We start from the raw sequence: 18,511 nt of genomic DNA, 5'->3' as shown, positions 1-18,511 counted from the left end.
TAACACTCCCACTACTCCACGTAGGTAAGGTTAAAATCGTGATATGCATCGGCCAAACCAAGAGTTCAGCGGTGGGACTACCTAGGCCATCTCCCTTGATCCCACCCTCCGCAGGGTGTGAGGAAGATACCCTCACGTGATATTTTAAGTATCTCTCTCAATATTTTTTTTCCCCTTTTGCTTTTGGGCTGTTAAGTCACAGTATGTAATTTTCTCCTGGAACATTTGATCAGATAAATCAGGGATATAAAACGTAAACACCACTTATAGATGTTTAGGGATTGCTTTTACACTCTTACAAGAGCACCCGAGTCTGCCTTAAGGGTCACGCTTGGCTAAGCCGCCTCAGAGATGCTGCGAAGAAAATTAAGGCAAGTAGGAACACGGGAGAGGACAAACAAAGGAGCAAAGACTTTTCTACTGGATGACAGGCTGGCACAGGATCTGCTCAAAGAGGCTACAATTTCCCTCAATCCCCAACGTTGAAACTACTACCGAAGACTGTGAACGTAAACTTTTCTTTGAAACTCTCACGTGTATTGCTTAAACCTAAATTGTAAACTGTTTTTCCACCAGCCTAGAAATCAGCAATTAGAAGATAGGATATTCGAGAGTGCGGTCAAAGCCCATGAGTAGCTGGTTCTAACCTAATCATCTATAAAGGTCATAACCATAAAGCAGCTTTTGAAGCAATTTTCCAGGACACCATCAATGTCCATAAACTTCCAGTTATCCAAAATGAAAAGGAGTGTTTGCTAGATACCTAGCAACATAAACCTGGAATTAATTTAGAGAGAAATTCTAGTCAATCGAGTGACAGTCCATCTAGGACCCGCCTTACTCTCTTCTAGCCCCGATATTGCCCCTTCTGCTCACACATTAGAGCAGTCAACTGAAGATTCCAATAGAAAGGAAGGCCAAGACAAGACAGAAGACAACCAGGGTAAATGGCAAGCCAAGATGAGCCTGGACCTTTTGACACTGGTCATAGCATATCATGAACTTCAATCCTGGAATGGGATTCAAATGTGTCGTCGACTGCTTTTACTCTTTTGAACCTAACTGCATTTCTTTCAATTCAGAAAGAGTGCTTCAAAATTATGTATCTTTGAGACGGTAAAAAGACAAGCTTTATCATTTCTAGGCTCTATTATTTTCTGATTTCCTCCTTCCCAATCTTTCTTCCTATACGGTCTTTTCCCTCTCGTTCTAAATAGTCTCGCCATCCCATAATTTCTAAGTGGGCACCAAAGCACACAGGATTAACTCTGGAACAACAGGGATACTTTCCATTCCGTCTCAATCCTGTTGCCAAAAAGCTCTGACTCACAGCCATCAACTGTCTGTGTCTCTGACGGTCATCAATACCCATTTTCTTGTCATGACTGGCTATTCCTCCAGGAGCCTGCAGTGGAGGTGCCTAACGAGAGGGTCTAGAGCTGAGAGGAAGCAATTAGGTTCCAAGGCTTCGTGTGGTAGCACTTGGAGCTGGTGCAGAATCCTACTGGGGCTTCTTTCTTTCTTTCTTTCTTTCTTTCTTTCTTTCTTTCTTTCTTTCTTTCTTTCCTTGTTTTTTAATTTTTTATTTATTTTTGAGAGAGAGACAGACAGACAAACAGAATGTGGGCAGGGGAAGGGCAGAGAGAGAGGGAGACACAGAACTCAAAGCAGGCTCCAGGCTCTGTCTGAGCTGTCAGCACAGAGCCGGATGCAGGGCTCAAACCCACGAACTGTGAGATTGTGACCTGAGCTGAAGTCAGACGCTTAACCGACTGAGCCACCCAGGTGCCCTTATCAGGGCCTATTTCTTTTGGATATCCCAAATTATACGCCTGTTCTTCCATTCCCTGACCACACATATTGGATCACCTTCTTGGCCCTTGAACAATGAGTGGGGCTGTTTTACACTCTTTGTTTCATATAAATACAATCCTCCTGACTTCTTCTGCTTTACTAAAAGCAAAACAATTAACAAAAGTAAGTGAATGCGTAAGCCCTTGGGAACACCATTTTAATTATTCACTAAATGGCAGTTTGGCCAGCCTTTGGTGGGAGTGGAAACAGCCCCAACAAACTACCCCCAGGCCCCAACTTTCAGATACCATTCTATATCGGGAATAACCAATGAATAACGGACTCAAAGCACTATTTCTATACACGCGCGCACACACACATACAAAGAACCAGAATATTTATTTCTGAGCCCTCTAAAGCCCTCAAATTTGAGAGCCCTCTAAAGTAATTTAATGTGTTCAATAGACTATTTTTTTGAGTTTATTTATTTATTGGGGGGGGGGGGCGGGGGGGACAGAGAGAATCCCAAGCAGGCTTCTCCTTGTCAGTGCAGAGCCTGACACGGGGCTCTATCTCACAAAACCATGAGATCATGACCTGAGCTGAAATCAAGAGTCAGACGCTTAACCGACTGAGCCCCCAGGCGCCCCTCAATAGAAAATTTTAGAGAACTGTGTATATCTTTTCATTAGACTCTAAAGCTAGCCTGTGAAAATCCTTATTATTCATATGAAATTTTAAGTTCCACATATTAAGCCATACTTGTTCCCATCACTCACAGGAACCCAAAACCTCAACCGGGCAATAAACTGACTCCTCGGGCCACCTGGATTCTAGAATAGCAGTCCAGTAAATGATAATCCTGTAGCCTAAAATAATGAATGACCTTTCCCAAGCATTCTATTACTAAATTAAGCAGTCACACTGGAAAACAAAGCTAAACTATAGTGCCAAAAGGGAAAATAATAAGTTGAATAATTTACAGCAGAAAGACAAAGCACCTTGATAAAGATATCAATAAGCAAGGTACGAATCACTTCCTACTTGTGACTCAACCTACTGTATACTCTAGCAGAGATACCAAATCATAGTTCACCTTGGGAGAAAATAGGACATAATAAATGCGATGAAGAGTTTTGCCTGCTTTACATACTATTTGTTGTTGTTCTTGGTGGTGGTGGGTTCAGCTAAAGAGGATTAAAACAAATACCCTGGAATTTAAAATAAGCTCTTAAGAAAACATATCATGAGTTAACTTAAAGAAAAATAAAGAATTTCAGGGAATACAGCCAGAATTCACTTTTACAACTATTTTTGACCTTCCGATACAAAAAGGATTTGAATTATTCCCCAAGGACAGATGCCTCCAAGCAGACAGGGCTACAAGACAGGCTAAATGTGGAAAACAAAAGAATTAACCATTGTACAATCCAAAAGTCCTTTTTTTTTTTTTTTTTTTTTTTAAACAAAAAGGGAGAGAGTGTGTGTGCAAGTGGAGGAGAGGGCAGAGACAGAGGGAGAGAGAGACAGAATCCCAAGCAGGCTCCACACTCAGGATGGAGCCCGACATGGGGCTCGATCCCACAACCCTGGGATCATCACTTGAGCTGAAATCAAGAGTTGGACGCTCAACCAACTGAATCACCCAGGCGCTCCAAAAGTCCATGCTTAAATCTACCTCAGAATTCAAACACAAGTATCAACTATATCCCTTTCCACTGGGTCTAACACATATGAATTTGACTTTAGAACAACATACGTGCCCGAGCCATCCCGATTAAACACGAGGCGAATTACAGAGGCTCTGCCAGATGAGCTCTGCGTCTGCATGACTCCATCACAATGGGTCATGCTTCTCAGGCTTCAGTGATGAGGTCAACAGACTTTGAAAAACATTATCTGAGTCCCCACTATGTGTCAGCACCATGTAGGGTAGGCTCTGAGAGCTCACCGCAGGTTTCTACGGTGCTGCCAGGGGGAGATAAAGGTACCTTCTTACAGCTACTCCTTCAATTATTCATGGTAACAGGACACAGACCAGCAGACATAGCTAGAATCCACAGGAAGATCTCAAATTTCCTTTTGTTTCTATTTGCCACACTTTTCCCCCAATGTTCATAAAGCTGATAACGAAAGTAACTATTTCAAGAACATTAGTTTAAGAAGTCAGTACCTGCTAAGGTTTGCAATGTTCTAATTATTTTTTATCGCCCTTTATGAAAAATACCAGTAATGTACAAGCAATTCAATGAGCTCATCTCTTCTTTACTGTAAATCACACCTCAAGGCATGTTTCCCCTTCCAGAGAAATTTTCCATTCATCTTCTCCAACCTAAAATTCACCAACTCAACAAATATTCCACCCCCATATACACTTAAAGTGAATTTTAATCTCCTACGATAAAACAAACCTGGCTGTCCATAAATGGTAACAATACCTATTTCTAACTGTGGGTACCTACCTTTTAAGGGTAACGAGAAAAGAAAAAGCTATGAAATGGGCAAAGCAGAAAGAAAAAGCAATGTCCTACATAATGCATAGTCTAAGTAGCTCTGAATAATAGAGCTAATTATAATTTGCAACACCCAAACCTGCTGTGTATGCCTGCTGAAGCACTATCAACTGAATGAAAATTCATATATCCCATCCAAACCACATGCTATTTACTCAAACAAGTCACTTCAATTCTGCAGAGGGGATTATTCCTTAAAGCACATCAAGTATTTAAAGTTTACCATATATCTACAAGTCACAAATTAACAGTTCCAGAGTCATTAGCAGGACAAAAATGCAACCTTTCTAATGACTTAAACAGTGCTCATTTCTGCTTGAACAGGGGAGAAATTTGGTTGAAGTTTTATCATTTGGTTCATCAGCGAGGAAACTGTCATGTTCAGAGAGGCGACAGATAGCCATCCCGTATACCCCCCCCAACCCCCACACTCAACGTGAAAATATCTCGACGTGTCATTCTTGATTATTTTCGTGGAACTAGAGTGGTATATTCTGATACAAATCCACACTCCGGAGAACACAATAGAAAAGGAAACAGTACTGCAACAAACGTAAAGAGAAGAGCCCTGCTGGTGTAATACCATTCTCTAGGGTCTCTGGACAGTAGCTTGTGAAGAGCAAAGATTCCCTCTTTGAGAAGCCTGGGGTCTCACCTCTCTCAATGGGAAGTTACACTTTGTACACAACTCACATTAAAAAAGAAAAAAAAAACAACTTATTTTGCATATCAAAAAATGAGCTTGTACTTCCACCTACCTTGAAAGCAAGTAAGAAGAAAGAGCTGCATTTGACAACGACTCAAGCTGAAAGACAGATACCCTGTATCTAAAGGACACCACTTTCTAGAGACACTGGAGATTGTACGTCAGAATGTGGAGATGTAGCTCATCTCGATATCTGTGTAATTCTTCAAACAAAACAAAGCATTTGCTCTAACCGGGCAAGAAGGGAGCTAGCTGGTTGGGATGAAATGAGGAATCTCAATCAGTGGAAGACAATACAGGGTTACTGGACTTCTTTGTCACAGGGTAGATGTGCTCCTCAATGACAAAGTTATCAGACTAGTGACAGGTACCCAGATTTCACCTTTGCAGATCAACACAAATGCTGAAGAATTTTGAAGAATAAGTCATATTATCTTCAAAAATTACACTTTGCACTGACAAAAAAGAGATTAATGAATATTTTAATTGTACACGAAGAAATGTTATGAAAAGTATGAGAAAACACCTACTCACTAAAATGATAAACTTCCATCCTGGGGCGGGGGCAGGGGCGGGGGCGGGCAGGGAAATTCCCTGAGGGAGATGAGAGGTAAATTCATGTTTATGACTTTTATGAATAGTATTTATGAAAAAGGCAGCCTATAACTCTAAAAGCCCTATACATTTCTTTGGCGACTTTTGAGTTTCTTGCCTACTCTAAATCATGTCACAAAGCACTGACTGTCTGATAGATTCCAGTTTCATTTGGGGCTAAATATCCCGAAGTTTTATATTTGGCTAACAAATCAGACAGGATTAGAAATATCACCAGAAGTTTTCTTTTATAATAGTGAATTTTTTTAAAGGAAATTATAAAGCAGAAAATAATTTAAGAGTCCTACATACACCAGAGGTTTTGATCACTCCACATGGTGCTTACCTGTTTTTTTATTGAACGACTGCTCATGATTTTTTCTACCACTGGACCTTCTGCATCAACAGATTCCTAAAACAAACAAACAAACAAACAAGCAAGCTACATCAATCCAAATGGAAAACATTTCATTCCAAGCCATCAAAATAAGAAATCATTCCTTTTGCATCTACCTCTGTACGTTTTAAATTCATACCCTTTAAATCATACCCTTTTAGTCGCCGGTGGGAAACAGGATGGTAAAGAACAAGGCTCTTGCTCTCCAGAAAAAGGCAAAAGGAAAATCTGTGTTTATTACTTCATGATTATGTGGTTTAATTACGTGGACTAGCAGGGTCCCTAAAGCCAGAGAGCATTCAGAAACTCCAGCTGCCAAGAGAAAACAATCTCTGCATGACAGCAGTCAAAAATGTAACTTTTCCTCATCTATACCCATGGGGTAAATATCCGCATCATTCTGTTCTTGTAGGCAGCTTTTATCTATGTTGGCCACGTAAAACGTGACGTAACAACTTAACATAGCACAAAGCACCAAATAGAGTAAAAAACTGCATCCAATCTACTTTTCAATGGGTTACCAGTTTGTTAACTGAAGTACAGTAACAGGAACAGAGGGGCGTTAAAAAAAAAAAAAAAAAAAAAAAGATCTTTACAATGATCAATCCTACATTACTACCCATATTTTATACAAACTATTTTATCCATCATTTACATTGCACAGAGAATAAAGTATGCCCTGCTGGGTGCTACAAGGCAGTAATTTCATAAAGGGGTTCTGACGGTGCCTAACAGCAGGAGACAAGCTTGAGCGGTTTATTAAAGTCCCAGAAGCTACGGCCCTGAATTCTTCAGAGGTAAATTCAGCCTCCTTGCATCGTAGCTCTGACTCTTCCTCAACACAGACCATTAATTCTCCAAAACTGTGTCAAGTTACGTATCATAGGCTTATATAAAAATGAATTTCAGCGAACGGGGCTTTGTGAAAGACCCTGCTAAACAACTCATTTCCCACAGCACGTTAGCCAACAGTAAATGAACGTTCTCCGGCTCAGAGTCCAAGGCTTCCACGGAGCTTTTGGGACTCCAGCTATCAGGTCTCCAGTCCACCTTCCGCGGCGTGCACAAGAGCCACGCGAACGGGCCGCTGACCTGCTGCTCTGACTGCGAGGTGTTGGAGGGGGAGTCTCTCCCAGCAGCGTCTGCATCATCTGCTTCCTCGTCGGAAATCTTGAACTCCAAGTCTTCCGTGTATCGCTTCCGCTTCACCTGCCTGCTGGAACGTCGCTTCTAAAAACACAAACACAAACACAGACACAAACACACAAACAAAAACAACAAAGCAGGTGTAAAAAGCCATCACTGATGCTCTCTGTAACCTCTCTCGGGATGCTAAGAGATACATTTTTAAAAATTAACCTTCCAGTAGAGCTGATAACCTTATCCCTGTAAGTCACATAAGAAACCGCAGGGGCAATGAACATAATGGAAATGGGGGGAAATCACCACTCCCAGCCACCAGACCTTCAGCTGGGGAATGGGAGGAACGACCAACCTGACTCCTTACTCAGGCAGTGCGCTGCTCAAAAGGGGAACCAATACCGAAGCTGGGCGATGGGTATATAGGGGTTCATTACACTTTTCTATTTTTGTAGGCTTCAAACTTTTGCTAATAGAAGATCCAAAGAAGTGACGACATTAGGAGATAATCAGTAGATTATAAAGTTCTATATAAATACTGAAATGGTATTTCAGAAGGCCATTTAAATAAAAGGCTTGATTTTAAGCTGGGCCCTAAAAGAAACAGACTTTTTGTTCAAAATAATTCTATATTGTTTTGACCTTTTTGGTAAAGAATTAGTTTTGTCAGTTAATTAAAAATGAGGCGAACTGACCTTTCATTAATGTGTGTATTTGGTAAAACCTAACCTGACTGTAAAACGATACATGTGAGTTTTAAACCACTGATAAATATAAGATTACAACTTATAGATGAGTTCATGAAGCACACAGAATAAATAAAAATACTGAAAAATGAACACTTATGAACTTTTTTCTAAGAATTATGAAATGAAACTTTTTAAAGAAGCTTGTGAATTGTAAAGTTGGTCAGTAAGGCAGAACGAGAGGCAAGCAAGCCCCCCCCCCCCCCGCCCCCGGACCGTGTAGACCTAGGAGGAACAAGCAAGGCTGTACGTGGCTCCAGTCAGGACCAAGGAAGCCCAGCACCTTGTCTCAAAGGGTAGGGCTGGCCGAGTTTTGTTTTCTTACGTTTCTGCTCTCTCTGCTCTCAAGAGGGCATCTGAGGTAGTTCACGACACAAACTCGGTTGAATATGACCATCAAATGAGTCGTCTGAGGCTCTGAGCCCTTAGTCCTACACAGCCGTGACTGCAGAGGTGCAGTCCGACTCAAGGGGATGTGGGGTAACATCCTATTAACAGACTTGTTAGTGGTTTAGGCCAGTGGGAGTAGCAGTGGGGGCCAGAGGTTCCTCTTCTGGCCTTCCAGGTCAGCCCTGCCCAGAAGCAATTCCAGGTCAGGGCAGAGCAAGAACCAGCAGGGGTTCTGCCATCTGTGACCCTCCCGACGTCACGGGAGGCAGTTTGACCTCGTGAGCCCTGGAGTTGAGTGCTGAGTTTTTCAGGTAGCCCCGCTTCTCAGTAGGTGACCTGGAACAACAACTTATTTTGTGGACCTCAGTTACCTGGTCTGCAGAACGGGATTCATGACAGCTAACTACCTCCTAAGTATTCTGTGAAGATCACATGAGGGAATCAGATCGCATGACAGAATTCACGTAAAGCATTTAGAACAGAGCATGGTACATACTAATTCCAGATGCAATTAGTAGGATTAAAGTCATCATTAGTTAGCTCTACCTTGCCAAAGAAAAATCAGGAAGCACTGGGGCTACAAGGCCAAGCTACCTTGCACAGCTTCCTTTCTCTCTACCCAAAGTCGATCCAAGATAACTCCTGGTCTCTCAATCTCTTTAAGATATAAAAGGCTGTTATCAGAAACAACATTCTCATTCTGTGACACGTAGCATACTATCTGTATTTCCTTTAATAGGTCAATTTAACTAAATTGCCATGGACTGGTCTGTATTTTCATCTTGTTTGTCATTACCGTTAAGGGGAGGAATGTGCCACTAATGACGCATCTGTGATGTTTTGTCAGGTTTCCCTGGTCGGGGCCACGTCGAGGTATCCTTCCAGCCCCAACAACTAAATGCCCTCAGCTAGAGTCTGAGACAAAGCCACTTCATACCAAAGCTCACTACTGAAGAAATGTTCCACTACAATAAAACAGGAAGCTTTTCTTTTTTGGAATAGAAATCTATGACTGGTGGGTATAACTTTCTTAGCTATGGAAGCTTCTCCTCGCATCAGCTTGGTGTTACAAATGTGTGCAGCGGTGATGGGGTCGGTTGGTAGTGGACACGAGGCCACTTCCTAAGAGCGAAAACCCTCAAAATACAATTACAGCTCCATTTTCTGAAAATTTTCCATGGAGCTATGGCGTCTCTACCTTCTAAGTAATAATTGATCTTAAGTTCATTAATTTTGGGTATCAAGAGTCCTTTTACAATTCCCCAACATGAAATTAATATATGACATAACATGCTTCTCTTATGGTCTGTTAAACGGTTATCTGAAAGAGTTCTGTGAGATCAAAATGTAAGCGTTCCTTTTAAACCACACCTCAAAACGTCTGAATTGACACTATCTGAATTGACCTATTATTTTATGGGTCAACTTGTTAAACTTGATTGCTTGAGAAAAGCTACATACAGTTAAAGCAGCCATACTCAAAGAGAAGATTTCAATGTGTTTCCACGATCTCTGTTGTAGTATTTGGTGACACAATTTTGAGTTAAAATGATACGGCATTTACTGGTTTAAACAAATCAATCATGGAACTTTAAACCCTTCATGCATATCCTACCGGAAGAAACAACAAACAGCAGTAAGCATCACTTCCTGTGTCAGAGACACAGAGAAAAACCTGCCTGCAAAGTCAGATCTTCTTGTGTGGTTGCTTGTATTAGCTACTAAACCCCTAACAGTTAAGCACTAGCCAATTAGAAAGCATGCATTAATGTTCATTTGAGTTGAGTTGAGTTTTTCTGTAACTGAAATGCAGAAGAAAAAAAAAATTAGTACTTCCTAAAGTCCAATGGAGTCTCTATTAATACAAATACTTTTAAGAAACAGCAGCGATATTTGTGAGAGAACAAGGGAATTTTCTTGACCTGTGTGAATAAATCTTCTTAATGTTGTCTAAATACTACTGTCAGAAAGGTCCTAGTTTAGGCAAACACGATTCAGGAAAAAAAGACCCTTGAGCCTAAACATACAATGCAAAATCATTAAAATACTCTAGTTTAAAAGTCCTCAAGCAATTGAAAGATGCCCACTTACCTTGCCTATCTTTTCAGTGACGTATGAAAGGAAAAGCACAAAATTAACCCCAACTGCCAGAGGTGTCCCCGGTTAGTTACAGACCCACACCAAACCACACCGCACTCGTCCACACTCGCGCTCTCTTTCCGCTCCCTTTCAGGCCCTCTTAGCCTAAGCCATTCTGTGACATTACAGCTACCAGGGAGTTCGACTGAAAAACAAACAGACTGGCAAAACAAAAACAAAAACCAACCCTGTCTGACATTCTTTAGAATAGAGCTGCACACTGCCAAATTTTTTTTTTTTTTTCCTAACTTTCAAGCAAACTGGTACAGGTGTAGGTAGCCAGTGCTTAGTGTGGACTGAGCGATCAGAAGAGGCAAGCAGGCCGTTAGGGGCCGACTTCTATTCTAGCAGGACTCCTCAGTGACTGCTCCATGATAACTCAGATGTCATTCACAGAAGTGACATTCCTAGCCATCCCAGTGGACCGCACTGGCATGCTTCCAGAGAATGTAACAAGGAAATAATTTTTAACGGTCACGTGCAGGGACTCTTACCTTATAGTCCAATCAGGGAAGGCAGTGCACTCTACACACAAGAGCCTGAAGCCCTAATGCTTATTTCGGTTTTTCAACTGCTTCCTATAAAATTCTCCAAAAGTCAGGAGAATCTAACACTGGAAAGTTCTGCACAATTGCCATCCAGAGGGTCGCTAACTTGTTCACAGAAACTGGATTATTACATGACTAAATGTCTCAACTCTGGCCACCGGATGTCAGAACACTTAAGACGAGCTACAGATTACATGTTGGTTTCTTGTTCTGCAAAATAAAAGGATTGACAGGCAACCAAACTTCAGAGAAAATCAGAAATGTGAAGGAAGCTTTAAGTGAACGAGTATCTTAACAATACGCTAACACTAATATACACATAAACAGCGGAAGGGACACTTGCAGAAGTAAATGAAGATACTCAGCTTTATCTATCCCGGAGTCAAAGATGACAAACCCGAGACGTCGGGAGTTTAATTTCGTGTTGGCCCCCTAGCTCTCACTGCTACGGATGTGATGTTCCAGACAACAATAAAGCCATCTTTAAAGCAGCTCTATAACAAAGACAGGGGAGGTCTGGTGTACTTGGTGTGCGGCTAAAGTTACCCACGCTAAATAACCAAGGCTTGGGGTCAGAATGATGGTATTACCTGAACACCTGGGTCCTCATCTTCTTCAGGAGGAGGAGATGCTGGGGGCGTTTTGTCTAAGTCTGAATTTTCAGAACCTTCTGTTTTTCCCTTGTTGACCTTTTTCTTCAAAGCACTTGCTTCTGAATCAGGTTTCTTATTACTAGAATTCAAAGTGGATCACTTAGTGTTCACTTTTTAATGAGGTTTTCCACATGCCCCATGCCTTATATTTCCCACATTAATATCCCGAAAGTATCGATGACAACTGATAAATCAATGCGTGTTGGCCACTTACAGTTAAATGGCACTCTCAATTAAGTTTTTATGGCAAAACCCCATACTGATGACCTTTGGCAAATACCTGACCTAATTAAAGAGAAATTTCATGCAAAAACTCCCAATACCACACAGAGTACATTTGTTATCTAGACAATGCAAAATCCCTGCCAGTACACCAAACCACAGTGAAAAATCAGATTAAGAAGTCGTTTTGCTATCAAATTTTTAAGGCACAGGATACGTTTTGTTTTGTTTTGTTTTGTTTTGTTTTGTTTTGTTTTGTTTTTGAACGTCAAGGAAAACTAGACCATAATGATCATTTCTTTGTGTCTCTTGCAGAGAGTTTTAAAACTCCTATTTAAGCCCTTTTTATAACCAACACTGCTAGGTGTCCTCCATTATGTCACCCAGCTACATTATTATCTGACGACAGCCTCTTAAAATATAACAAAACATATGGCAATTTCCTGTTCTACATGATTTTACTTAATGCTGTTTTCTTAATTTAAAATAAGCTTCGTTTTGGTGCTGGGCATTTTTCTGAGAGAGTCACGGTAGCCTTTTTTTTTTTTTTTTTTTTTTCCCAAAGCTAGGTCTCTGAAATACAAAAATACAGCAAAAACGACCCCAATAATTAAAGTGCATGTTCCACAGTATGTTTCTGCCAGACGTTAACAGGATTGGAATGTTACAGAAGTCAAAAGACGTGAATGAACCTTGAGAAAATATATATTTTTTTTTAATTTAACTTTACCATTGGCTTCAAAACCTTTATGTGACATTCTTTTAGAATGTACGCGTAGTGCTACTTCCCATTCCAATTTCCAAACCGGACCCAAGGTTTTCTAATATTAATTATCATGTTTTGCGACGTTTAAAATAATCAAACCTCAGTAATGGTTATATTTTTCTATTTCTAGAAACCATAAAATTCTAATAAATTTGAAAACACGGTATTTTAAAAACCTTTAAAAAGTTTATTTATGAAACTTCATGAATTCCCAGAAAAGTGTGCTGACAGAGTGCATTAAACAGCATATTTTCTCAGCCTCAGCTACTACAAAAGACACCAAGACATGTCTATGCTTTCATTTAAGTAAAGCACATGTCACGTAAAATATTTCAAAAGTATGTTAGCATAATAAAGTCTCCATCACCCGCCTAAAACGTATCTTAGTAACGAATAAAATATTTGGTAGTCCCAAACTAGTTATTTTTAAATACTCAGACCCTGTTTTATTTTGTGAACATTTTAGCAGGGTAAATAGCCACATAAGGAAATAACTCACAAGAATTCAAGATTAGAGCAAACGGCAGTTAGGTTTAAAGAGTTCTTTTAATTTAAAAAAATTTTTAAAAGGCAGTGTCCTAAAAACTTGAAGTCCCCAAAGATCCATGGAAAGAATAATATTTTTTAAATTAAAAAAAAAATCCATACAACAGTTCCTCATCCAACTGTCCTAGTGTTTACGCTACACATGGACAGAAGTCTCCCCTACTATGAGGCTCCATTTCCAGCATTTATTTCCGCTCTAACTGCCACAAATTATACAATACTACAGCTGAACGCTGGGCCCCTTTCCTTTCATCTGCACGCCAAGAGCAATCAGATTACCCTGGTAACCAGCGGTCACATGACCAGCACCTGCTCTTTTGGCTGGATGCCACTGACTAAAGCCATCTGCTTCCCTCAATCAGCTTTCAAACATTCTCAACACCTGCGCTGCAGTGTTTTGTGGTTTCTTTTATCAAATCAGTGCAAAACTGCTTCCAAAACTTTACATATTTCTCAAATTTGTTTAAATCAGAGGTAGGCCTGTCACAGAGTTGAACCGCTGCCAGGTAAAGTAAGTCGGCAGCCAGTGCCTTTCACCGTGACCTCTCTGCACCAGAGCGAGGTACACAGTTTAATTTAGTGGGGTTACCGCACCCTGTGTGAACTATCCTATAGGAGTAAAAAGGCTTACTGTCTTAGAGCCGCCAGAGCCCAGGTTTGCTGAAATATCAATTTGCTGAAGGAGAGAAGCGCTAATGATTTTCCACCTGCCCTGCCCATGAATGAACTGCGTGGAACCTCCAAGGCTGCTAAAAGTCAGACAAGACCTCTCCAAATGCTCAGGGGGAAAAAAGCCTGTCGCCAAGGGAAGCGCTCATCCCAGATCTGATTACCGAAAGATTTCCAAACTCATTAGACCTTGCACTATTAACGTCGCTCAGAGACAGGTAACCACTTCCATGCTCACACCTTCTCGTGACATCAACACACAAATCAAAAGCGTGCCAAGAAGTCAAAAAAGCTACAGAACCTTCAATGTCCACCCAAAGACACCACAACCAAGGACAAGATAAAGTCATGTTAATTAAATTGCCTTTGCTACTGCTTTGCAATCCGCTAATCTGGATTTTCAACTAAGTGTTACATTGCAACCGCTTTGTCTCAAGAAAACTAAGGTCAGAATTTTTCTTTTAACAAATGAGGGTAATACGGACTGTGGGTTAGGCTGATGTGCGTCAGACACACCTCAGCTCAAGTTCCAACTCTGTCACGTATCACCTGTCTGTCTGTGACCCTGAACAAATCACTTCATTTCCCCGAGCCTCAGTTTCTCATCGGTAAGATGAGGTCAGTAATTCTATCTTCCTCCAAGATTCGTTATGAGGTTTAAATGAGATAATGGACGAAAACGTTGGCGGTATGTGACACAAATGCCAGTATTCACACACACATCTGGAAGGCAAGCAGCTGGGAACGCATTCGGGGATGCCTGGGAACGTATTCTCTGGTGTGGCTCAGACCCACTCGGGCTGAATCCACTGCAGACTCGGAGACAGAACCCCACTGCACCAAAGACCGTTTCCTCTAAAGCAACACGAGTAGAAGCAAAGTCCTTTATCCACAGTCCCCAGCACAAGCTGGGAGGACAAACAAGCAGACGATCCCAAGGGCCACTCCCCTCCGTGGCCACTGCTTTAGTTCAGGCAGGTGTCATTTCCCACCTGGCCTGTTACAACCGCCTCCCCGCTGCCTGGTCAGCCTCGTGATCCACAGGCTGGGTCACCCGCTATCAGACTGCCGAGGAAAGGACACACTTGCTACCTCCACGGTTGCTATTTAATTTAAATCTCTAACGTTCAGAGCTAGTCTTTTATAATGCCAAAGCCAAAACGTGGCCATACAAACATTCCTCTCCCAAATTATAATTTGGAAAGCTGGCAGGCACGCACGGGGCAGCTCTTCCAGCTGGGGGTAAGAGAATGTTATTAATAAGAAACATCCCTCGAGCGGACACTACAATGTTGAGAATGGAGCCACTGAGCTGCTTGGCACAGACACAGAACCTCCGACAGCTGCCGTGATGGCCACTCGCGCGGGTTTAGCCGATGCTGGCCTCCACGTGGTGACCTCCGGAGGGAGGACCCCAAGGGGTGGGGGGTGGGGGTGCTTTCTAATTCTAGCCCTAAATGGCCTCAGCTCCGGAGACATGGTGCCTCCCCCGGACCCGCTCCGCCTCCCGCACTTCCTACTTCAGGGACATGGCACTGCCACCAGAACGTCACCTACAAACCCACCCTCCACGCACCAGCACGGCGACCAGCTAAAACGTAAACCTGACTGCGCCGTCCTGCTTCAAGTCCGATCTACACAATGACGTCTGAGAGTCCGCACCGGCCTGCAAGGCCCTCTGCGATGTCTGCAACTGGCAACGTTGTGTTTCCACTTTCCTCGCACCCCAAACCCTCCGCACCCTCTACGTGCAGACACACAGAATGTGCTCACTAACGGGCACACCTGCCTCTCCCACCTCCGTTCCCCTCCCGGCTCCATCTACGGCTCTGCAAGACTCAGCTAGGCCATCGCTCATTCGCGAGAAGCCTCACTCCACCTACGTGAAGGAAGGTACCCTGCACAAGAGGTATTTAAAACACACAGAATACGGTGGGAGCACTACCACAATGAACTGAAACCAAAGCTCTGTGTGTGTGTGTGTGTGTGTGTGTGTGCATGAGTGTATGTCTTTCTCCAACTATCACATAGGCTCAAAAGAGGAAGAAATGTGTCTTATTTATCTTTGCTTTCCTAGTGCCTGGTCAGGTAGGTGCCTTATCAATTTTAGCAGATCGATTTAACTGCACAACACAAGTTAAGAGCGACAACAACAACAAACACATACACGGCCCTTACCAGGCACTACTCAAAAGTGCTTTTCTCATTAACTCGTTGAAGAAAACCCGACGCAGATTCTGTCTTCATGAGGAGACACCTACGAAGCTCAGTGAAATGGGATTAACACGCTACCCAAACAGAGTGAGACGCAGCACGTTTGCAAAACCGATACATCTCTGTACTTCTCCTCCCTGCTCATACAGTTCTTTCATTTCCTCAGCCTTATCTCCCACCGTGGCTGGTGTCACCGAGATACAGAGCCACCCACTCCTGAAGCTAGACAAGCCCTTCCAACCTTGGAGGAAGCACATTTTCTGGGGATGGTGCTAGCAGTCTGAAGGGCCACTGTCCCTCCACCAGCTCTATTCCATTTCACATTTTATCACGAGAGCGGGTCATACTGGTGGGCAGCTGGATGTGCTCGGGGTCCATAGCTTAGTGACATTTAGGTCACCTCTGCTAGACCAGGCTCTGAAGTGCTGCAATTGCCCCCAATGTGATCCAAACATATGCCTTTAAAAAAAAAAAAAAAAAAAAAAAAAGTATTTATTCTGAGAGAGAGAAATAGAGCACGGCAAGGGCAGAGAGAGGGAGAGAGAATCCCGAGCGCGATCCACGTTGCCAACACGGAGCCCGACGAGGGGCATGATCTCAGGAACCGAGAGATCGAGACCCGAGCCGAGATCAAGAGTCGGACACTTAACCAAATGAGCCACCCAGGCGCCCCGAAGCATAGGCCATCTTGACGAGAACACTGAGAACCCAGACTCTGTATTCAGAGAATACACGTCATACGGAGGGCTGTGCTAAGGCCATCCCATACCCTTTACGAAAGGGTTCGTATTCAGCTTTTAAGAGTCTACAGTGAAGGGCTAAGTGACAGTACCTGAAATGGGGTCACATCAACTCCTTCCACCTAAGACACAGCACATAGACAACTAATTCTTTTTGGTGAAAAAGAGTACGGGCTTTTTAAACAAGTAAGGGCCAGAACTTACTAGAAATCCAGCTAGCTGCCCTGACCTACTGCAAAACAGAATGCAGTCACACACTGATCAGCATCAACATTAAGGACCCAAACAGAAAGGTAGTTTGAAAAGGAACCGTATTGTGGAAGCACCTGTGACGAGAATACAGCCAATGAAGAGGTCTGGACAGCAGGAGGGGGGCCCTCAGACAGATCCTGCAGATGGGGTGATTCCCACCACACTGGGGAAAACCAACCTTGAGGCCGGGGTCCTGAAGGTTAATCGGATTTTTCAGAGGCTCAGGCCAAAATGTCATCTTTTAGAAGAAGAGTAAAAAGTGCTGCAATGTATCCTTATATTTTACATGCTTAAAAGGTTTTTAAATGAAGAACTGAAGCTAATGAAGGAGAAGAGGGAGAGAGACGTTCCCGGCACAGGAGGTCTGCAATGTGTCGCGATTCTGAAAGATCCGGCGGCTGCCATGATAAAAACTGTAATAAGCTGTTAGGATCAAGGGCCCAATGGTGGTAGAGAGAAGAGCATCGAGCCTCTCAGCTTGAGTAGAGAATTTTCCTCTAAGTTTTTAAAAAACATTTTTTTTTTGAGTGTATTTATTTCGAGAGAGAGAGAGAGAGCACGAGCACGAGCTGTGGAGGGGCAGAGAGAGACAGAGAGAGAGAGAGAATCCAGAGCGGGTGCTGCACTGCCAGCACGGAGCCCAGTATGGGACTTGAACCCACGAACTGTGCACCAGAGCTGAAAGCAAGAGTTGGACACTTAACTGACTGAGCCCCTCCTCTAAGTCTGTAAACAATGAGAAAGAAACTTAAAAGAGAAAGAAGCAAAATAAAAAAGAGACAAGATAAAGTACTAAAAGCTGAAAAATATCAATTAACGCAACATAAAGTGGGACACATCATCAAGTAAAATCAACCCAACAAAACAAAACAAAAATTTTAAGGTCCTAAGATGAAAACTTGTTTTAATGGCTACACTAGAATGTAATAAAATGCAGGTAATAGAATAAACTGATGATGACAGAGACAGAGCAAACCCTGAGCAACAGACAGGACACACAAAAGCCAACTCCTCGCCGCGAGGGCAAAGGCCCAGGAGCACTCGGGACACTGGTCCAAACGTGTGAGATGCTCCACGGGGCCACCTTGGGCAGAGAGCTCCCGGGCGGGATGGCGGGATGGCGGGATGGGAGCAAGACCCTCGCCCTGCCCCCTGGGCCCGTCTGCCCCTGGCACAGTCAGCCTGCAGGTGCCGAGCCGCCCGGCCTGGGGCCGAATACTTCACTCCAAGCAGGTGCCCTGCCACCCCAGCCCCTAAACCCCACCCGTAAGTTCTTCACCCTACTCTCCTGGTTGAGAAAGAGAAAGAAGAGTTGAGAAGAGAAAAAGAGAAAGGAGGGGTGGGGGGGATGCTATTTTACTTCTGAACAACAAGCGTATGATTTCAATGACAAATTAATAGGCTTTTTTTTTTAAGTTCTCTGAAAGTGACTGGATGGAACACCTCTAAGACACTTAATTTAATCTAAATTGTTACCTTAAA

General features: G+C 42.8%; 1 protein-coding gene across 4 annotated transcripts in view; it reads right to left on the bottom strand.

Moving 5' to 3' along the window:
* CHD7 (chromodomain helicase DNA binding protein 7) overlaps positions 1–18,511 on the bottom strand; it is a 189,936-nt gene that overhangs the window by 58,133 nt on the left and 113,292 nt on the right. For all 4 annotated transcript variants that reach the window (XM_053896369.1, XM_053896372.1, XM_053896371.1 and 1 more), the window contains exons 4-6: positions 11,558–11,699; positions 7,097–7,234; positions 5,954–6,019 (exon numbers count right to left, since the gene is read on the bottom strand). In XM_053896369.1, the coding sequence (XP_053752344.1) occupies positions 5,954–6,019; positions 7,097–7,234; positions 11,558–11,699 (346 nt within the window). The remainder of the gene's footprint in view (positions 1–5,953; positions 6,020–7,096; positions 7,235–11,557; positions 11,700–18,511) is intronic.

This window comes from Panthera pardus, unplaced genomic scaffold (genome assembly GCF_024362965.1).
Source record: "Panthera pardus isolate Hobbes unplaced genomic scaffold, ASM2436296v1 HiC_scaffold_7, whole genome shotgun sequence".
Lineage (NCBI taxonomy): Eukaryota > Metazoa > Chordata > Mammalia > Carnivora > Felidae > Panthera > Panthera pardus.
This window is presented reverse-complemented; position numbering and strand designations above follow the sequence as displayed.